Raw genomic sequence first — 23,650 nt, 5'->3', positions numbered from 1 at the left:
GATTTTTTTTTTGTTACTGGTAAATGATAAAATACTCAATATTTAGTGGAATTTTGTACATCTACCTATTAGTATTCTTTGTGCTTAATTTCTGTAATTTCTTGGTGACTAATAAACGTCTCATTATTATTATTATTATTATCTTCTTAGTCATAGTTTCACCCAAGGAATACCTGATAAACTCTGTTCCATAGTCTACTCATTTACTTCTGCAATGCCTTTAATTTTCAATATATTCTGGAATTTCGCTTATCGACTCAAGCAACAATCAAAATGAGAAATACAGTTAAATGAACTATTCTATATACTTACATAATTTCCCGCTTTCATTATTATTTAATCCCAAAATAGCCGCTATCGTAAATGATTTGCTTGTAGCAGATGAATTGCTTCTACATCTCGGCTCCTCATCCGGAGTGGAATCCTCACATAAAGCCGAAAGATTATTGTCGTTATCGTCATTTTGCTCATCTAGTTGGTGGTAACCAGTTAGAAATCTGGTTAGTGTGTTTGTATAGCTGTTGTAATGATGAAGCATATCATTCATTGGATAAATTTGTAGAGAGTGGTGTCGTAAAAGAAGTTTGGTTACATCGTTTCAGTAGCTGAAAAAGATAATTAGCGTAAGTATTTTGCAGAATCTAGAAAAGAATTAAGTTTACTTATCATACTACTATAAAAAATCATTTAAAACATTTTAAAAGTGACATTAAAAATCCAATTTTAGACAATTTAAATTATACAGGATGACAACTGCATTCATGTCCTGTATTTACACTAGGGGCAGTCGGGGCAAGTGCCCAGGGCGGCACAATTTTGAGGGGCGGCAAATCTCAAGAAAGAAAAGAAAATATTTTCAACGGTTATACTTATAAATTACCATGGGGAATGTTTACATGTCAAATATTAAGACTAAAATTTGCTTTAATGAAGTAGTTGCGAAGATATCATCAAACAGTTCGCAACACAAAAAGTCAGACGCGTCTTTCGATGAAAACGACACGCTCATATTATACATCTTTAGATTTCTATAGCTGTCAGATCGTTTTTCGAAACAGTTAATAATATTTTCATTGTATACATGATCAAACAAGTCTCTAATTAAAAATCCGTCTCCATTTTGCAATTGTATTAAATGACTTTCAATTCTTAATAAAACGTATTTTTCTCTTGTTATTTTATATAATTTTTGTCTTAACCTCCCTTCGTGATACAAAAAAAAACGAAAGCAAATTATATTTAATTGGATACAAATTAATTTCTTAAATAAAAATTTTACTAGTATTTCAATATGATACTTTTTGATAATATGCAATCTAATATTTAAATTGACCAGCAACCCTAACTTCGCAAGCTAAAATCACCTAAAAAAAGGGCGGCATTTTTCATAGTGCCCGGGGCGGCATTTTTCATAGTGCCCGGGGCGGCATTTTTTGAAAATCCGGGCCTGTTAATATAATTCATGGTCCATGAATTATAGGAAAGCAATAAATGGGCTATTGGCAGGGTCACTGGCAACACATAATTAAAGTATTTAACTAGTTTTAGCATTTGCCTTTATGCTGGAAGTAGATTTCAACTGCATTACAATACAACATTCTATACATAGTTTATAGATACAACTATCGGTATTTATATCGGCAAGTATTGGGTAATTAAGCGGGCACCACATCTCTCGGAGCGAATCTTCCGGAACCATGGTCTGCCGAGTATATAAGGAGACCGCACTGCCGCCAAATCAGTTTAAAGGTCCGGACACACATAACCGTAACGAGAACTATCCGCGAGTCCGACTTAGGTCTAAAGTAAACCAATAAAATTATATGAACCCGTCTTTACATAACGATTTACGCCCGTGTGACGAGACCATACCGCGCCGATTTAAATTTGTTTGAATGTTTACTAAATCGGTGTTGAGTTCCACGTGTCTTGAGAGTTTGTTATTAGAGCGAAGCTCTAAAGGAGGGCGCCCACTGAATCGGATCGGCACGTTCGGTCTGTTCAGTCGGTAACTAGCGCTCATACAATCGGCAAAACAAAGACACGACGACGTTTAAACGTGGTTCGACTATTCGAGCATATAGAAGTATTGTGATTAAGCTCCCATTTAAGCGTTTAAAAAAAAATGAGCAGTTCCTCAGATTCTGTAGGGGATGTTATGATTGCAGTAGCCTGTGCTGAAGTAGAAGCGGTAGATCAGCGTAGGAGATTTTGGATGTATATTTTTTTTAAAAGAAGAGATTTCGGAGAATATTATCATCTATTTTATGATTTGCTGGAGGACGAAGCAATGTTTTTCAAATATTTTAGAATGAAAATATGTTCAGGGTGATTTTGTATAGTGTCATGCCGCCTCCGCCCTCTTAATTTTTTTATATCCCACTATTTAGAAAATAATTTAAAGAGGATGTTTGTATCATTAAGAGAACTGGTTTTTGCGCCATCTCAAAATTATTTTAGCTGAATTGCGCCTCAACGTTGGTATACTGTCAAATTTTAAAAATTTCTGAACTCTACGAGATATAGATAGCCAGCATTCGTTGTGGGACCCACCCTGTATAGAGTCAAATAAAATAAATTATAACATAACATTCCAACGTGCATTTGAATACGTGAACTATATAACAAGCTATCTTTTTTGTGTATTTGTGTAAAAACATAAATTATATTCAAAGCAAGAGTTGTACACCACTTAACACCAAAACGAGAACTTTCACACTCGCACATTTCGCCGACCAAGTTGGCATCCTCAGGTAATTAAAACTGAGTTTTAAAATCTCTTGATGATGCCAACTTAATAAACAGTAAATAACGAAAACACCGATTTAAGATATAATAAATGACACTTACAAGAACATCCAGTTAATTTGGATACTTCCTCCCAAGCGTTTTCTTTCCTTAAATTATCATGATAATATGTGTTTTTTTGTTTATCATACAATATTCTAAAACTGCGAACAGCTTCGAATAAAGTTTCGTTTGACATATTTATCAAATCAACGGTCTTTAAAATTCTTTGAAACAGTTCCTCACTCTGTGCGAAAAAATGCTAAAATAGTCGCAGGCTTTCGGTGCAATCGGCAAAAGTTGCCCTCCCCATGAGACGGGTGCATTCGACACAATCGTCATTCGACATAATGGACATTCTACACAATACCCGCGAAATATTTTAAACGTTCGGGTATGATCGGTTGGGTCTTTTACATGTCAGCCAATTTTTATTCGAAATAGCTGTAGTGTTGTCATCTAACACAAAATAGGGTTAGGTATAGGTATATTATTTTGTTTACATTCGAGTCGTGCTTACAATAATTAGTTTATATTTATCGATAGTTTGCCAAAAGTTATTAATTTGTGAGTTGTGAGTTCTTCAGTATATTTGAAGCTTTAAGATATAATTACAAAGGACCTGGGATGATACTTCCTGATACTGATTAAGAAACACTATAACTAACTTTGTGTAATTTTCTACTTGGCCTCCTATCCTGTGATTCTTCTTCTTAGAACATTAAATACTTGCATTATACTTATTGCGAAGTGAAGAGGAATATGACGCCAAAAAAACGTACCATCACTTGGTAAAGTGCAAGTTTTTTTGTGTAAAATTGTGGCAAACAAAGTTCCATTTGACTTGCATAGGTGTGGTGCTTATAGTGTTTATATAGATAGTGTTTATATTTACTACTTTTGACTAATAAACTTGAAAAAGTGCAATTTAGGATAATATGCTGGAGAAACTGAACGATTTTGATGAAGTCATATGCCTCCGAGGATATTTGGATTATAAAATATAGTGTCAGCTTAAATATAACATACTGAATAACCAAAAGGACTGTAATAGACTATACAGTTTTTAATTTACTTATACACACACTTATTGCTATTAAGTAATTTGTGACTAACATTATTTCTGAATTGGTGTCGTAAAAAAGTGCAATGAGTTATTAGTTAATAATATTTATAAGTAGGAAAAGAGACAGGTTCTTAGAGAATATCATATATTACAGCCTTATTTAGATTGAGCCAAGTTTTCATTCATATTGTTGAGTTTTGTCAGGGCTGGAATGTATACAAATTACGGTAACAGTTTACTATCTTATGGACTACCCATTTTCAAGATTAAACAAAAAAGACAGGTACATAGGATAGTGAATGTCGTATTCATCATAATTTCGTTGTCGGAGACCAAAAATTTCAATTTTTTCATTTTTATTTTTTTTTAAATCGTTTAAAAAAAAGTGACTAAATTAAATAATTACCCCTGGCGTAACAGTTTACTATCCTATCGAACGTCGTTTTTTTGTAGGAATTTAAAAAATTAAACAGTTACAAAAGTTAATGTATGTCGTATTTATTATAAATTCGTTGTCGGAGACTCAATCATTTGAAAAAAGAAAATAAAAAATATAAAAATTTTACCCCTGTTCGTTTTTTTTTTGCGCAATCAGTTTTTCTTATGAAAAATGATTATTCACCCAACAGGTCCTTTTTGCACCCAGCGCCTTTTTATATAAAAAAAAATCACTACCAACCCAGCTCAGTCCCAACCAACCCAACCCAGCCCAATACAACTCAACCCAACCATTAAATAGGAAGCATATACTAAAAAGAATAATAAGACAGCTATTGAAATTAGTTTTGTTTTTTAATTATTTTTTTTTAACGATTTATCGAATGGTATCATTCGATCACCTAAAAAAATAGTATATTACCTGTAAAATAATAGCGCTGGCAACCCCGATAATTCAGTGTCTCGAAAGGTTTTTTCGGTACGTATTCTGGTAAGTGATTTCCGATTTGTTGTCTCTCTCGTCTCGGGTATTTCCGAGCGGTGTGTTATGTGTCGAGGTCACCCTGTTCGGGCGCTCGCGGAGTTGCTTCGGGGGAAGCTTCGGGAGTGTGTCGAATGTCCATTGTGTTATTTGCCTGTTTTCCCTCCCCACAATATGAGATCGTCGCCGGAGAAAACCGAACCGACCGAACGTACCGAACCGATTCAGTGCGCGCGGCCCCATTTAAACACATGTGAAGCAAATCCGGCCGATTGTACCGACCGTGCCGAGACGGTCGATGCCAATTCAGTGGAAGCCGTGCTTAATGGAGGGGCTCTCTCGCAGGGGAGTTTTCGCACAAAATTCGGACCCGCCGGACAAAAGTGCTTATAACTTTTGTTGTGTTTAGGTTAGAGAAAAGATGTTTACCATTTTATAATCTAGAAATATGAGGCTACAACCTGATTATTTACGCATTTTCATTTGTTTTTTTTTGTTTAGGACTAGGACGCCTTTAAACTCAAAAAAAAAAAATTGTCCAATTTTTTAAGTCTCGATTCGATACAGATCGCCACGATTCTTTGAATATTATGAAACTCTATAGATCGATTAGAATTCACGTGAGACAGTGTGGTATAGTTTTTGGTTATTCTCAGTATACGGAAAATAATGACTCACAAAAGATATGTTCGCCTTATTGGGTCCTACAAACTTTATTAAGAACATTTAAAAAAAATTTTTTTTTGGGATATAAATCAAAAAACCTCAAAAAATTATTTTTTTTTTGGTTTTCGGTGTAAAATTTTTATGGTGCAAAATTAAAAAAAAATCATTCAGATTAATTAAACCTCCATTCTTTCCAAACAAAACGGCGTATTAAGTTTAACGCTATCATTTATACAGGGTGAGCAGTGCGCGGTTAAAAATACCCTTTTTCGCACTTTTTTTTTCCAGCTTTAATAACTTTTTAGTGCCGCCAGCTAGAGCCAAATGGCTTATGGGCGGCTTGTAGCGTGTGATAAGGAGAATGTTTTGCAATATCAACCGTACTTCTAAGTAAAACCGTTTTTGAGTTATGAATTTTTTTAACATTTTTTGAATTTGGAAATTAATTGTGCGCGCCCTGTATGCGATAGATAAACCAAAACCAATCGAGCACATGCGCCATTTATCTTACTATAACATACTAAAATTTTATTTTTTCACTATTTTTACAAGTACCCTAAAAGTAATTTTTTTTCCAAAAAAGTCTAAGTACGAAATATCGCTAAAAATTACCCTGCACACTGATGAATTTTCAAAGCCACCCATGGCCGCGTCTCCATGGCAACGAAAACGGCGAAAAAAGACACTTTTTATAATCAAAATTTAACTACTAAAACTGATTGGAATCGGTCCAGAATTGATGTTAATCTGTTCCTAAGGCTTTATACTATTTTTCCATGTACAAATCACAAGGTAAAAACTGTTTTTTATACCCAAAAACATCGTCTGAAAATGGTCAATTTTGACGTCTACGCGCGATTTTAATGCCGACTTTTACGGCGGCTTTGACAACATGGCGTCAACGGATGAATCAGCTCGGACTTGCTTCCTAACTTCATTAATAAAATGCTTAAAATAGCTCAGTTCTTCCTGAAATTGATATGGAATTATTCAAGAGACTCTGGAGAATCCGAATATATGCATATCTTTTACCAAGTCGCCTTCTTTTAGCCGTGATAATTCGACAACGTTTTGACGTTTTAGAATTTTCCGTGTATTATTATAATATTCGTGCGACACAGTGGTCTATACAAGGCATTTTGCTAGACAAAAATTACAACACAGTGGGTCCTAATGATAAAAAAAAATCTAATTGGGATTTAATGTGTATTATATTTATTATTGTATGTGGTAATTTTTTCTTTCAAACTTTTTTGGTATTTGCCGATTTGACGAAAATTTGGTATTTGGGTTTGGTTTGGGGTATAATTATGAATTTTTTGAAAATTTTTGAAATATTGAGTTTTAGTGTTACGTGACTACCAAAACTTTTTCCCTATGGGTCCAATTTGATTGAAATTTGGTATTTGGGGTTATTTATGAAATAATTATTGGTTTGTAACAAATTTTTAAAATATTGAGTTTTAGGGTCATGTGACTATCAAAAATTTCTTCATATGGGTCTGATTTCAGTAAAACTTGGTATTTGGGGTTTATTTAGGATAAAATTTTTCAATTTTTGCAAAGTTTTGTAATATTGTGCATATGTGTTTTTACGTCAAGTGCAGCAGTCATATTATATATTAAAGCATACTTAAATTCGAGTGGAGCTGTGATAAGAGATCATGGTTCTGTGAAGCATGATCCCCCAAAAACCGTAGACTCAAAGCTTGTAAGACATATAACGCAGTGAGTAGCATTTTCAGAGTAACTGCTCAACAATCTTCAATGGATTTTTCAACTTGAATTGTATTTAAAAAACTTTCTGATAAAAATTAAGGAAAATTTCTACGGGTCCCAGCTGATCAATGTTTGTTTGGTAGACTGTTGTCAGTTTGCGCTTCTGGTATCTACCCTACCAAGCAAGCTACCATACTGTTGTTTGGTTTTTTCTTAAATTTTTCAAATACCAATTCATTATTTTGAAAACTACTAAACATTTAGCATATATTATAATAATGTAAGTTAAAAAACGCATCAACCATACACCACGAGTCTTGTTAATACGCTGGTAACAAAACACTGCCCTAAACATGGCCGTCTATCGGTCAAGTGAGATCTGAGAAATCGACTCACGCATCGTTCTCGTTGCGATTATGTGTATCCGGACCTTAGCCGGAACATGGAATGTTGGCTTGATTTTTAAATCGGTCATAAATAGTAGTAAATAAATTCCCTGTAAATACATATTTTTATTAGTCCTAAGCGATCGTTTTTAGTGTGTAGGTGTAAAATAAACTAGACTATTTTTGTGTATCGAGTGGTTTAATTCCCACCTAGAAACGTTACAATATTATTACAGTTTTCGATTCTACGTAAGATTTTAAACTTATGTAACTATGCCTATACCTAAATCAAATGGGTTTTGAGATATTAAGTTTCTACACAAAATTATATCAATATTTCAAAACCATTTGACTTATTTACCCTATATGAAAGTCTAATAATAACCTAAGATTATATTTCTCATATAATAATATATAGATAATTTCATTTAATTTAATAAAGTTAATCAAAATATTTAAGTTGTGTATCGATTAATAACCTTACGTTTTTACAATTTTTCCTCATTTTTGTTTTCCTACAATCCTTTGAAGCAGTTTCCGGAAAATCTAGACTATAATAATTATTACTAGATACTTTCTGCCTTTAACAAATAAATATAGGGTAGAACACAGCATAAAGTACTTTAATCATAATTACAGACTCCTCAGGCCATATTACAGTATATGTATATTAAACTAGGGCATATCCTAAGTGTAATCCATAATATTATGTGGCAGGCAGCTCTTGATTGCTCAGTCCTAATATATTGAATTATATTTTAATGCTGCTTACAATAATGTGTCACACGATGGAGGTTCCCATTTGACATATCCAAGTGCGGTTAGCTGATTGACAGATTTCTGTCAAAAATAAAATTAAACGTCCTCCTGTATATCTAAATTGACGTGTTTTTTTAAGCAGTTTTTAAGGCTGGTTTATTTTGAAATGAAAGCACTGTATAAATAAAATATATTTTTTTTCTACTAATAGCTTCTTTAGAATGTAGTTTAGTTAACTGAGTTACTCATGTTTGACATAAAAGTATCTGTAGTTATTAGCTGTAGCGGTAAAATTTAAAAGCATCAAAAATGGAAACAAGCGCATAAAGAGCACAAAGAATTTATGAAAGAAAGTTTTTTTTACTGACAGTGTAATTATGAACCAAATTAATATAACAGTGTGCTTTCATATAGCATATTCAATCAATTTTTTAAAATTAACTGCGTAAGTAGCGGATCGAATATACTCTAGTTGTAAGGACTTATATATTTTTTTGGTATTTTAATTTTATAAGGTGTTTATTTTAGTGGACACTTAGCAGAAAATATTAATTTTTTTTTGAAAATTCAGTTTTTTTTTCGAATATCTCTAGAACTGCTCGGTAATTCTTCCCATTTAACCAAATTTCCTTTTCTCATGGTTACTGTATAATCTTATTAGGCCTACTTCTAAAATTATGTATTGGGTATTATAATAAACGCCGTGCCAACACAACTAATTCGTTAATAAACTATACATATACATGTATTGTGCGCCTTGTTCGGGATATTGATGCTTCTCCGAATTAAGATTCTCAGGATGTGTCGGCACTCGGCAGTCGGGCGAGGAGTAAAAACAGTTTTACGAAAGACAGCGTAGTGTTAAGTATGCGGTTGCATCCTGGCCGGTGTTACGACTAGTTTATAAATCTTTTCGTAAATTTAATAAAAATACAGTCCACTTTAAAACTCTTTTATTTCGAGACGCAACCTAAAGGTTTAACATATTTTGGTCCTATCGATTCCGGATGCAACCCCTTAACGCTTCGATACATCAACTTACGCAAGTCTAGCAACACAGCTAGACAACTTACGCGAGTCTAGCAACACGGCTAGCAAACCTCGCGAACTTAGCAACACAGCTACAAAATCAGCAACACAGCTGGACAACTAAAACAGTGTGGTCGTACAAGTCATCAGTGGCATCGCAGCAAATAAGCAAAAGCAACTTGGTAAGTCGTCACATTTCCTTTCTTTACATTGTCTTTTTTACCCTGTTGCTATCTGGTATTTTACTGTAGTAAAGAGAGTTCAAAATGCATGGGGATAATGAAAATGAGGCTAGCGATGAAACTTTGGCTAAATCTAAACTAAAAAGGGGACAAATAAAATCCCAATTAACGCGATTTACTACTTTCTTGGATAGATTTGACACATCCTCGGATAATTTCGAAGAGCTTGAAGAGCGATTAAACCAAATTAGCTTCTGTCTTGAAACATTCAATAATATTCAAGATGAAATAGAATACACAACTGGAATGGTTCAAGAATCAGAACGCGAGGAATTTGAAACTAGGTTTTTTAAAACTGTGGGAAGGGCTAAAAAAATACTCTCAGACTCCCTTAAAAAACAAAACACATCTGTAAACAATGTTACAAATAATGCAAATATAAGCAGCACGGGTATAAATCCAAATATTGACTTACAAACGTCTGTTAGGTTACCACCGATAAATCTAACAGATTTTTACGGATCTTACGCACAGTGGATGAATTTTTATGACATTTTTAATTCTCTTGTTCACTCCAACACATCTTTGAATGATATTCAAAAGTTTTGGTATTTAAAATCATGCCTCAAGGGTGACGCTGCCCAGCTAATTCAATCATTAGAAATGTCGGAATTAAATTACAGTATAGCTTGGGATTTGCTTAAAAATCGTTACGAAAACAAGAGATTGATTGTTCACACGCATTTAAAAAATATTTTTGAAAGTTCTACACTAAGAACTGAATCCCGTGCTCAACTAAGAATTCTTTTAGATAATTTTAATAAAGATTTAAGAGCTTTAACTGCTTTAAAACAACCAACTGATACATGGGACACACTTCTCATTTATATTTTAACCTCAAAACTAGATTTAGCTACTAAACGCGATTGGGAAGATCTATTAAACAAAGAAAACATTGACTTTCCTACTATTTCAAAACTTACTGAATTTCTAACTAAAAATTTTTTTTTTTTTTATTAAATTATTTTCTTAGAAACAGTAGAAATTAAAAGCAAATTTGAAAAAACACCCCAAAATAAACATTTAAACCACCTTTTAACTGATACAATTACATGTGCCTTTTGCAAGAAAAATCACCTTAACTTTCGGTGTGATAAAATATTTTCTATGCAAACAAGGGAACTTTTTTCCGAAATTAAAAAACATAAATTGTGTTTTAATTGTCTAAGACCTTTTCATGCTAATAATGAATGCCTTTCGTCGGGTTGTAAATATTGTGGCAAAAAACATAATTCGTTATTACATTCGCTTTATGACACCTATTCTGGCAACCCAGTAAAGGATCAAAACATTAATTTAAATAAACGAACTGAGGCTTTATTATCAGTTCAGGGCCAAGGCCAAAATGACACAGGTATTGCGGCTACTCAAACCGAAAATAATCAAAATACACCAGTAATCGAACCTCTTATTCAAACTTCTTCTAATCCGTATTTAAACATGCATAATTTCTCTTTTGAAAATAAACAAATTATACTAGCAACGGCGATAATTAAAATAATCAATGCTTTCGGCAACGCGGTCGAAGTTAGAGCGATTCTTGATAGTGGATCGCAAAGTAATTTTATGACTTACGGATTGGCACAGCGATTACAATTAACAACAGAAAAAATTAATATTCCTGTTGCCGGTTTAAATAATGCTTGCAATAAAATCTCGAATAGAGTATACGCTACATTTAGTTCACTTCGAGAAACGTATAAGAAATCTGATACTTTTTTTATTGTAAATAAAATCACTGAAAGCTTACCGCAAGTTTCATTTGATATATCAAGCCTAAACATTCCGCAGAATTTTGAACTTGCCGATAAGGACTTTAATTTATCGCGTCCTGTTGATATTTTACTCGGAGTTGATATATTCTTTGATATCATGTGTAAAGGCCAGCATAAATTGGGTCAAAATAAACCGATCTTACACAACACTAAATTGGGTTGGATATTAACGGGCACTTTGATATTTAATACAAATAATAACGGGAGTCTTTTAATTCGAGATTCACAGCGTTATGAAGTTTGTAATTTTTTAGTGACTAATAACGATTTAAATAAACAAATTGAGCGGTTTTGGATTATAGAAAACTTAGAATTAAATCATAGAGATTTATTACCGGAAGAATTGGCCTGTGAAAAACATTTTATTGAAAATTACAAACGCGTAGATCAGGGTCGTATTCAGGTCAGTTTGCCGGTAAAAAATAATTTTGTTGATCTTGGCGATTCGAAACATAATGCTATAAAGCGATTTTATGCTCTTGAAAGACGCTTACAAAAAGATAATAATTTTAAAAGTGAGTATTGTAATTTTATGTCGGAATATGACCGATTAGGGCATATGTCACTTATTGATAATGAAAACATAGATACCTCCGAATTAACATATTATTTACCGCATCATGGCGTGATTAAAGCTGACAGCACAACAACAAAGTTACGGGTTGTTTTTGATGCGTCGGCAAAAGGCTCTACAGGGGTTTCTTTAAATGATGTATTAATGACAGGTCCTGTTTTACAAAAAGATTTACTTTCTATTACTCTGAATTTCCGGTTTCATAATGTGGTACTTGTAGGTGACATTGAAAAAATGTACCGTCAAGTGCAAATATGCGAAAATGATAGACAATTACAGCGTATTGTATGGCGTCCTAGTCCACATGATGAACTTAAACACTACACGTTAAACACGGTAACATATGGGACTGCATCAGCTCCTTTTTTAGCTATCCGATCACTAAATCAAGCAGCAATTGAGAATTCTAAAAAATATCCAAATGCCTCTAAGGCTATTTTAACATCATTTTACGTAGACGATTTATTGACTGGGACGGACTCTATTGAACACACTATTCTGTTAAAAAATCAAATTTTGGAAATATTGAACGAAGCTTGTTTTCCATTAAAGAAAATTTACTCTAATAAGATTGAAGTTTTAAACGACTGCGATCAAGGTCAACTAGAAAATTATGACTTATCCGAAGATAAAAACCGTAAAACACTCGGATTATTCTGGAAACCAAAGAGCGACACTTTAAGCTTTTCATCTAATTTCCTTAGTTGTGAAGCGAAAACCAAACGCGAAATTTTATCGGTAATAGCAAATATATTCGACCCAATGGGTCTAGCCGGTCCTGTTACTGTGAGCGCTAAAATCATAATGCAAAGGCTTTGGCAGTGCAAGGTCGGATGGGATGAAACTATTCCATCAGACATTTACATACTTTGGAAGTTATTTTTTGAACAATTACCTTACTTAAATGTAATTAAAATACCTAGACAAGTTACGGTTTCAGATTATTCATTAATTGAAATGCATGGCTTTTGTGATGCCAGTGAAGCGGCATACGGCGCATGTGTTTATATCGTAGTTACAGATATTACCGGAAAGCGTCATTCGAATTTGCTATGTGCGAAATCGCGCATTGCTCCACTAAAAACGGTATCTTTGCCACGATTAGAACTCTGTGGAGCTTTGCTTTTATCAAGTCTAATATATAAAATACAGCATTCTCTTGACATTGATATTCCAGATAAATATTATTGGTGTGATTCCACTATTACATTAGCATGGATTGCAGGTGAACCAAACTACTGGAATACCTTTGTTGCGAATAGAGTTGCTCAAATTCATGAATTTAGCGATAAACAAAATTGGAGACATGTCGGTTCCAATGAAAACTCCGCCGATGTTCTATCACGTGGTTTAAATCCACAAAAATTAAATGAATGCATTTTATGGTGGAACGGACCCGATTTTCTAACAAAACCTAAGTCTTTTTGGCCAAGTGTAGTACAAAATATAAATTTTGATAAGGTTCCTGATAAAAAAAAGGCTATGCAATTTTCATTTCTTAATCAAACTTTATTTTCTGATCAAACGATTTTTGAAAAATATTCAAACTTTCAGAAATTGTTACGAGTAATGGCTTCTGTCCTTAAATTTATCTTTAGAATTAATCCAAAAAATAAGAACAAGGAAAATGCCGATTTAACACAATCTGATTTTATTGAGAATTCATTGAATCTTTTAATACGGATGGTGCAGTATGCTGAATATGCATCAGATATTAATACTTTAAACAATGAACAATCATTAAAATCAAGTAAGCTAATTTCTCTTAATCCTTTTTTGGATAATTCAGGCTTACTGCGAGTAGGTGGAAGAATTAGACATTCTACTCTTCCACCTGATGCTAAACATCCAATATTGTTACCTCCAAATCATAACTTTACCAAACTATTAATAGAATATGAACACAAACGTAATTTACATGCATCTACTCAAGCACTCTTGGCTATCATTAGAAATAAATATTGGATAGTTCATGGAAAGGGTGCAATTAAACGTGTGATCAAACAATGTCTTGTATGTTTTAAGGCAAAACCACCTTATAAAGTTCCTATTATGGGCGATCTTCCCCAAGCTAGGCTTGTACCTTCACGACCATTTTTAACGGTTGGCTGTGACTTCGCCGGTCCTATAATGATTAAAGATGGAAAATTAAGATCTCGTAAGGTTGTTAAGGCATATATTTGCATTTTTATTTGTTTTGTCACTAGGGCAATTCATATAGAATTAGTTGGGGATATGACAACACATTCTTTTTTAAATGCTTTAAAACGATTTGTGTCACGACGCGGTTTATGCAAGGATATATATTCAGACAACGGGAAAAACTTTGTCGGGGCTAATGTGGAAATACAAAAGATGTTTCAATCTGTCCAGGAGACATTAAAAAATCGTGATGTTTCCACATTTTTTGTAGAAAATGATATAAAATGGCATTTTATACCCCCTCGTTCGCCCACATTTGGTGGTCTTTGGGAGGCCGCAGTCAAATCAGCTAAATTTCATTTAGTTCGAATGTTAAAGGAAGCTTATTTGACTTTTGAGTCTTTATCTACAGTATTATGCCAGATAGAGGCAATCCTTAACTCCAGACCAATAACTCCTTTTTCCCATGATCCCAATGATCTTACCGTTTTAACTCCCAGTCACTTCCTTATTGGCGACTTGCTAACCTCCATTCCACAACGAGATGTGGCAGATTTTCCTGTAAACCGACTGGTCTTGTATGAGCGTCTTCAAAAAATAGTCCAGCACTTCTGGAAGAGATGGTCAACAGAATACTTGACTTCTCTTCAACCACGAACCAAATGGAGAAGCAGTGCAAGTTCCATAGTTCAAATGGGGTCGCTGGTGCTTCTGCGTGATGAAAATTCTCCTCCACAACAATGGGTGTTGGGCAGAGTTTGTGAACTTCATCCAGGCAAGGACAATGTTGTGCGCGTAGTGAGCGTGAAAACAAAAACCGGGGTGTTTAAGCGAGCTGTGTCCAAAATTAGCGTGCTTCCGATTGAGACTGAATAGGACAAACAATGGTGGTGAATTATGAACTTTGCGTTTTTCTGTTTATTAGACATAGAGTTGAATTTAATTGTTAATTTACGTTATTTGCATATAATCAATTAATATTAAGTCCATATATTACATTATTTATTTATACTTATTATGTTGGTTTACTTCTACTGTAACTTTATGTATTGAAAGTATCCTTTCAAGGTGGGCGGGATGTATAATCTTATTAGGCCTACTTCTAAAATTATGTATTGGGTATTATAATAAACGCCGTGCCAACACAACTAATTCGTTAATAAACTATACATATACATGTATTGTGCGCCTTGTTCGGGATATTGATGCTTCTCCGAATTAAGATTCTCAGGATGTGTCGGCACTCGGCAGTCGGGCGAGGAGTAAAAACAGTTTTACGAAAGACAGCGTAGTGTTAAGTATGCGGTTGCATCCTGGCCGGTGTTACGACTAGTTTATAAATCTTTTCGTAAATTTAATAAAAATACAGTCCACTTTAAAACTCTTTTATTTCGAGACGCAACCTGAAGCTTTAACAGTTACAGAGATCTCTGTTCTAGTACTTCCTTATCCTTACCTTCAGCACGTTGTATCGTTAAAGCTTTGGATAAATACAGTCAGAATGATCGAAAGTCAAGAAAATACGATGTCTCGCTTTAAAAAACGGATGAAAGGTGGTTAGTTACATGTTTCTCGTAATTAAAGGCATCATCAGACCTGGTATAATTTACAAAAACCAACAATAATTAAATAACTTAAGTCCTTTCTTCCTTGCTAGCCGTTAGTATTCTATGAGGAAGGTAAAAGAAAATGAAAATGTATGTATCCCCTTTGCCGTTTATTCAAGAAGTCTGAACTTTTTTTGCCTAAGCCATAAGTCTTATAGAAACATTTATAGAATAAAAAAAAATAATATAAATACATTTTCTAAAATTTACCTTCTAGGAACGAAGCTATACAAATAATGGGAACATAAGCAACAATTGAGTTACTCAAAAGTTACCTAATTTTTGGTTCCAAATAAAACCTTCTTTTTAACGGTTGACCTATTTTAAATTCTTTTCAAACAGCATATAAGGCAATCTGACAAGACTACATTTTTGTAACAACTTTCGGATAGAAAACAGAAAAATGAAATAAAGCCATGACTTGAAAAATCGCCTATAACTTTTAGCTTATCTAGCTACTAGGTTGAATTATGACGCTTTATAGGTTTATGTTGTTTTCGTTGTGCAACAGAGCTGTAAATACAAGCAAAGTTTCCAAAATGTGTAAAATATTTCCAAAAATAGCTTAAGAAGCATCAATGATTGATCAATTTTTATAATAGACGCTGCATAATGAACCACACCCTAAATGTCGGATGTCAATGCTAAATGCTATTTGGAAACTTTTATAAGTCAGCTTACTTTTAGTTTGTTTGTTTATTTTTGGGTTTGAGAAAAAATGTCTACTCCTTTCGTGTTTAAGCAATTTGTGATGCTCCAACTTTTCGAAAGTTTTTGGTTTAGAAGAAAGGGTACGGTCTATATAATATCTTGAAACAAAAAAATATTTAGATGATTTATCTTTTTTATTTTAAAAAAATACAAATAAACTTTTGACCAAATAAAGTTATCTTCAAAACATTGCAATACGAAAACTTGTCAATATGTAAATTTTTTGCACAGATATTTGGCACTGTTACCATACTTGACAAGATTCCATAAGGCTTTTTTTGTAAAAATTGGTAAAAGTCAATGATGAATTTTGGTTGTAAGAATTTTTCTATTGTTCAATATAAGTATATTCAAATAAATGCTCTATTTTAAAATGTAACATAAAAAAAGTAATGACTCCGCCAACCACCTGATTATCAAATGATGATATAAATCAGTATTCATAAATAAATTTAAAAACTATTTTAGATATAAAAATATAAAACTGATTAGGTTGTGAGAACACCATAGCATATTTGTAATATTTGTGTTCATAAGTACATAGGAGCAGAGAAAAATCGTCGTCCGTATACAGGACACATTTTCTTTAAAAAGTAGTCTATCCAAAGATTTTTTATTTTAATATAATAGATTTAAGGTAAACTTCCTAAACAGACCAAAAAACCTAAACATCATTATCGCAAATTTCTCAATCAACTTTTATTTAATACTTCATAAATGACTAAATATCTGAAAGGTGCAAATTATGCTATTATATATTTGAATTCTGTATTTGTATATAAAGACAATTTCTCTCTTGGTGCTCTGCCTGCCTCCTGACTCTAGCAGTGGTGGTAGCAGTAAAACACATGGTTATAAGGATATAACACATGGTTCCAACGGTATTATTAGTGGGTTAGATGGGCAGTTTAGGCAAGAGTATTAAAAATGTGTATATTTCTAGTTTTAATTATCCTTCTGTCGGTCTTATGGTCGTAAAAAATTTTCTTAAGCAAAAAGTACATAATTATTGAAAAAATATTCTTTCTTCTCTACTAGATTAACACTTTTTTAAATTCAATAATTGCCGCAGTTGTTTTTAACTATTCCTTAGCGAAATTTTGATAGACAACTTGAAAACTAAAATAATGAATAGTAACACTATTCTACCGACTAAATAGAATCAGGTAAATATTTCCTTTAGATCAAATTCAAATATTAGATACTGGGTTCTTTTGATCATAACTAGATGACATCGCTTGTTGCTGTTATGCCACAATGTTAAGTATCTTAAACAAATTCTGCTCTTCCACAATTTTCAAATCAGTGAGTGAATATTGCATAATGAAATACGTTAAAATATTATCCAAATATTATCCTAGTGCTAGAAATTATTGAACAATATTTCCGATCCCAATAATCCCGTTCTTGGTGACACCAAATAAGCAAGAGTTGACTCTATAACAAAATTAATAAAATATTAAAGGAGCTTGTCCAAGAAGATAGTACTTCTTTCATAGCTAGAAAAGTAATATGACTAAATTTTGAAAATCATATCGATAAGGGAAAGCAATTTCAGGTGATTCATAATTCTATTTTTATTACCTAGTTTTTGTTTCAAAAGTCTCTTTGGAATGATCTCCAGTTTTCATTAAAAAACTCGAAGAGCAATGATATTTTCTCTATTTCTAGTTCTTAGATCGGCTTGAATATAATTTTAAAGATTTCTTTGGAATGTTCCTAACCTTCATTTTGCACTTAAATTAATTAAATACTTAAGACATTTCTTAGTGTTGCGAGCCCTATGACCACGCAAGACAACAGTAGAATAAGTAGAATTTTAAGAAGAAACTCTTTAGCTAAAATATAAAATAGTAAAAGAATTTGGACTATTTGCTTCTGAAATGTCATTAAAAATACCTTCCTCAAAAATTCTTGCAATGCGACTCCTTTGGTCACGTATAAAGGAGTTTATTTATTGTAATGAAAAAATAGTTAATTCTCTAAAATGTTGATATTTAAGTGAATTGAATTTAAGTAGTTTGGTTTTTTATAAGATAACTAAAAAATGTAGGAAACATTAATCGCTCTCCAAGGTATTAAGCATTTTTGGATAGTTCTTTAAAACAATGATAAAGTGAGAAACGGACACTATTTTAGACTGAAATAAGGTAAGGTTGATGAAGTGACCGAATTATTTAAAAATGTTAGGCGAACCATTTGTGTTTAATTTAATAAAAAATTAAACCTTATTTTTAATAGTATGTAAGAAAAATAAATAAATAAAGTTACCTAAAACTAAATTCCGAAAAATCCGAAATAGCAAAAAGAGTAACCAGATAAAAATTATGTACCCACCACATCTAAAGTAACAATCCTTCTACATTCACTGACTGAACATTACTTTTTTGCAATGAAATTATACCGTAAGTATATACGTCAAACAATATTCAACTAAGATAAAGTCGGACGTCACCAACACATACACGGATCAAGTAAAGTATATCCCGTCGCGTCAGAGTGAATTAAGCCAAATGAAGCGTCGCAACTTTTCCGTATTACTCTGTTATCTTTCCTAATAATATCCATGACAGACATGATACCCCCTTATTTTGGACGATCATCCATTCCAACCCCTCCAACCGCATCACGAGGGTGGGATGCTGTACGGCCACACCCTCTACGTGTAGATCATCCCTTGCATTGCCTTGTTATCCCGAGGGTTATACAGTGGATCAGTTAGGAGGATAATTTTAGTCAACAGATTTAATTAGAAGAGTTTATTTTAGAAACAATCTAGAAACATCTTATAAAAATTGACTATTCTTTTTTTGGTTACCTTACAAATCTACAAGTACATTAATTAGACAATAAGAAAAAGTAATTCTTATTCATCTAAGTTATACATCAGTTCACAATTTGTAATTATTTTCGTTTCATATCTTAATTAAAACTACCTTTCACTGAAACTGACATCACACAATTAGCGATACCTCCAATAATCTAACATTATATACTTCTATAAATAATATGTATGTTTATTGCCATTTAGAATAACATTAAGTTATTTAATTATTATCATTTTATTTCTACTAAATAATAATATAATAATATTAAAATTAATATGCTAAGTCTATAATTTGCTCAAATATGTCGAAGAATTGTTTGAATTAAGGAAACAAATTAGAGATAAGGAAATACCGGAAGAACGCGAGAAAGCATAATCATAATATTTAAAAACAAAGATAAACCTTACCTCAGAATAAGACTAGAACAACTTAAATGCAGTTTTTTTAATCAGTATATGATCTGGAATAATTTGGTATAAACCGATTCTGGCAAATTAACTTTTTGCAGATATTTATTCGCAGTACCAGCAAGGGATTAACACTACCAAAAAAAGCAACAAGAGTGATATAAATAGTGGCACAACTGGATAAATAAAAGAAAAGCCGGACTTCTCAAGTCTGCCATGTAATGCACACCAAAATTGAAATAGCAAGAAATTTAGGGCCATTGCTCTTCACAAACAGAAAAACCAGTACATGGAAGACATATTAATAAGACTGGCCAAGAATATTTCGTAATAATTATGTCAAAACTACTCGTTGTCGTCCAAATATATCTATTTCCAGAGATAGTAGCACTTCAGGAACAAGTTATTTGTACAACAAATTATTCGTATACTATCAAGAATACCCTAGTATAGAGTGATAATTGCATATATGGATGCTCAACCTTGGAAACTATTCAGCACGTCACAGCTGGATACCAATCATTTACACCCACTGAGTGTAAATTGGTGACTCTGTTGCCAAGATAAAAAGATACCAGTGAAAAGCAGGAACCAACAATGAAAAGGCTCCATATTTCCATATAACAAGTACTCACAGTAGTCAGTGCTGAAGTCAAGATTATAAGCTTCACTGGGACGGCACCGTCCTTTGTCATTGTCACAGAACAATGATATAAGCGCAAAACTAGAAAAAATCTTTAGTCTAAGGTCATCTAAGGATCTTGAGTGTTCTACTAACTTATCTTTATCAGATGAAGAAGGAAACCTTAAATTTTTGAAAAACGTTGATTTGTCTGTTGTTAATTATAATGGTCACTAGTCTTCAGGATAGGTCTTGGCTCGTGATCTAAAATAATCCGAAGATCATAAAGTCAAAAACAAAAATTTCAAAAATGTTGAGGTAACAAGTACTTTGGAACGTATAAAAAGGAATTGATCTGGAAGATATATTTAAGATTATTAAACAATCAACCTTAAAAAACAAACGCAATATTTTGAGGGAACCAGAAAAGTACATAATTTACTCGAATAATATATATAAACATATGTTGTGTATTTGCCAAAAAGTTATATAAATTCATTCAATGGAAAACTTAATATAATTAAGAGAATATCTAAAAAATTATGTTTTGTTCATTTACTGCAAAATGCTTCTTATTGTTCCTATTGTGATTCTTTGGTATTCAATAAGGACGTAGCGACCAGCAGTAACCTTAGAGATAAAGGACACTAAAATTACGTGATAATAAATCACGTATCACGGGAAATCAAAATAATAATAATTCTCGACTTTGACAAAGAGGTACTTCTGGTTGCCACGAAGTACTGATCTGGCTGACCTTACTTGATATAGTGGTTCCTTTTGCAAATACAGCGCATTTAGTAACTGTTCTCCGAAGAACTGAGTCTTAGGTCATCGTCTACTTGCAGTACAAGCCGATGTTGCGATGTTGAGCCTTTAATTGAACGGCCTTGACTACTTGAGCAGGTCTTTCGAAAGGCTATGTTGCCCCTTAGTGGATTCTTGTCATGTGGAAGTGTAGGATTAGTGGATTGAAGCATCAATTTAAGGAGGTAATGTCTGTTTAATTTTTGTGATTTAGTAGTAATTTTATTTCTCTGTACAAAGGGACACTGGTTTCCTTCTTTTTGTAAAAAGAAAGTAGTCTTATTGGGTAAATGATCAGTATTTTTTGGATTTGTTCGCATATGGACTAGTGGAGACTGTTGGACCTCTATCTTTTCGGATCCATTGCTGATTTATCCTTCTTACAGATCGGGATGATATCGACTAATATCCTTGGTACTTTTTGTTGGCGCCCAAATATATCTATTCCCTGTGTTAAAGCACCCCTTTGACATGGTTATGTGTGATGTGTGTATTTCTCGCTAGAAATTTCTAGGACGTTTTAGAAATTTCTAGCTCTTAGCTAGAGCTTTAGAAAGAGCTCACCTCTAACGATACGTCGACCGTAAAATTGACGGAGGGGTGTGTTTATGCTATGTCTTGATCTTGCTGTTGGCCCTATAGAGTTGGTTCTCTAGCATAATGACTGAGGAAGGAACGCATTTATAGATATGATAGTAGTGCTTCTCTTCGTAGCTTCAAGAGAGAGTTAAGGGAGAGTTTTTAGGAATTCCTTGAGGGTAATGTTTGAACTTTGTAGTTGATGCTGTCCTATTGGATCGTGAAGCATAAAAGGTTTGAATTTATGATGTGTGTAAAGAATATTCGACAAGAAAAAGGTACATGAGTTCTGGTATATGATTGCATAAGTTGGAAAAAGTATAATTTAATGATCTTCACCTTAATCATGCGTTTTAAATATATGGAATAAAATTTTGTCGACATTTTAATAGCGTCTTAAACCGCTGGGAGTCGCGTCTGGACGAGATGTCTATATTAATTCTGGCTGTTCTTGTCTAAGGCTGCTTTAGGTTAAATGAGCCCGAATAAACTAATTATGGCCGCTATGGCTTTGTTAAATTGACTTAGCTGTAATTAGTGGTTTTCATTAAATAATGTTGATATGAACGTCGAGAGAAGACAAGGCGGGGTTAGATATATTTTCATTAGTAAGAAATTGTGATGCTTTGTTATAGGGTGTTTATGTTTTTTAGCAGATTATAGATAGTTTGTAAATTATACAGTAGGTCTGTTAATAATATCGTTATAGTTTTTTTTAAATATTTTTTATAAATAGCGTTAACTTTTATGGCCTACTATATAATTATTTTACTAAACCCCTATTTTTTCTAAAATCAAAATAAAAAAAAATTTCCAAATACCTAACGTACTGTGAATAAAATTCGTCTTCGAAAGTCCATGAGGGAAATAGGCGCTTACTAACGTAGAACTAAAAAACGAGTAACAGAGCGCACGAAATGCATGCATGCGCGTTGGCTTTAAGCAAAACTCTATGCATAATGATTGATTCCCTAACCTGTATTAAATGCTGCACATTCACACCTCCTGTTGTGTTTTGCGATATATGAGTTGGTTATCGTTAAATTTAATAACCTGTAAACTAGTTGCCGGCCGTAAGATCGGCAACCGTTTTCTTCTTAACTAAGATAAAACCCTGCCTGGTGGCCAATAACGAAAAACCATAAAAATAAAAATTTAATGTATCGCCAAACAAAATAGGCGGTATAAGAAGGCATAAAAGTTTCTTACACTGAATACTTCTCTTTATTTCATTTGACTTTTGCCTATATACTATAGGAGTGATTAGTAATTCGAAAAACTGAAGAAATATATTAAACTAGGAGGTATGAGTGAGTGGAATTGAATAAAAATGCTTTGACCAATACTCAACTCATTCCGATCTGAGGTTTTTGTTGCTTGTACTTTTTTAGGATCCAAAAAGTAACCCATCACGAGAACGAAATAGATGCTGGTGAACTAAACACGACTTAATACATGTAGAGGTAATTCTGGATTACAGCTGCAAAAGGATTTTTTTAGCACGTATTTAATACGAATTTCAATATTAAGGCCACACATAACAAAACATGTTAAAGAACAAATTGACATCCCATAATTCTTGTAACCGATCCATCTGCTTGAAATGTCCGAGTCTCATTTATTACTTCGTATCATTTTAAAATTATTATTGTTTGGGCATAAAATCCCTTGCCGCCAGACTAGTTCTAAGTCCTGAAATTTCTGCAAACCTCAATCGTGTCAAGGCCTCTGAAGACATGTTAGGTATTGAAATAGTTGATGAGACATGGGCTTACGAATTTGATATGTAAATCAGGTAACAAACTTCTTAATGGAACGTTCCAATTGAGCCGAAACCGAAAAAAGCTCGTCAATGCTCTTCAAATTTTTTCAGTTTGTACTTTTTTTATAAGATTGATTAAAAAGGAATTGCTATACAAGTAAGAAGGTCAAGAAATTTAAATGGCCTAACATTGATGCAGTACTGGGTTTTCAATTAACCTCAAACATGTTTTGCGAATATCGAATTACAATTACGAACTAAAA

General features: G+C 33.0%; 2 protein-coding genes across 4 annotated transcripts in view; one reads left to right on the top strand and one right to left on the bottom strand.

Moving 5' to 3' along the window:
* Positions 1-18,839, bottom strand: part of LOC126738136 (pituitary homeobox 2-like) — a 38,453-nt gene extending 19,614 nt beyond the window's left edge. Inside the window, exons 1-2 of one of the 2 annotated variants that reach the window (XM_050443318.1) lie at positions 18,720-18,839; positions 313-605 (exon numbers count right to left, since the gene is read on the bottom strand). In XM_050443318.1, coding sequence (XP_050299275.1) covers positions 313-547 — 235 coding nt within the window. In that variant the 5' untranslated portion in view covers positions 548-605; positions 18,720-18,839. Of the gene's footprint in view, positions 1-312; positions 606-662; positions 769-18,719 lie in introns of those variants that run through there. The other variant, XM_050443310.1, reaches the window with a different exon arrangement.
* LOC126738148 (cardioactive peptide) overlaps positions 552-23,650 on the top strand; it is a 50,013-nt gene continuing 26,914 nt past the window's right edge. The window contains exon 1 of one of the 2 annotated variants that reach the window (XM_050443345.1): positions 552-623. The gene's annotated coding sequence lies outside the window, so the exon portion shown is untranslated. Of the gene's footprint in view, positions 624-8,951; positions 9,514-23,650 lie in introns of those variants that run through there. The other variant, XM_050443329.1, reaches the window with a different exon arrangement.

Source organism: Anthonomus grandis, chromosome 1 (genome assembly GCF_022605725.1).
Source record: "Anthonomus grandis grandis chromosome 1, icAntGran1.3, whole genome shotgun sequence".
NCBI lineage: Eukaryota > Metazoa > Arthropoda > Insecta > Coleoptera > Curculionidae > Anthonomus > Anthonomus grandis.
This window is presented reverse-complemented; position numbering and strand designations above follow the sequence as displayed.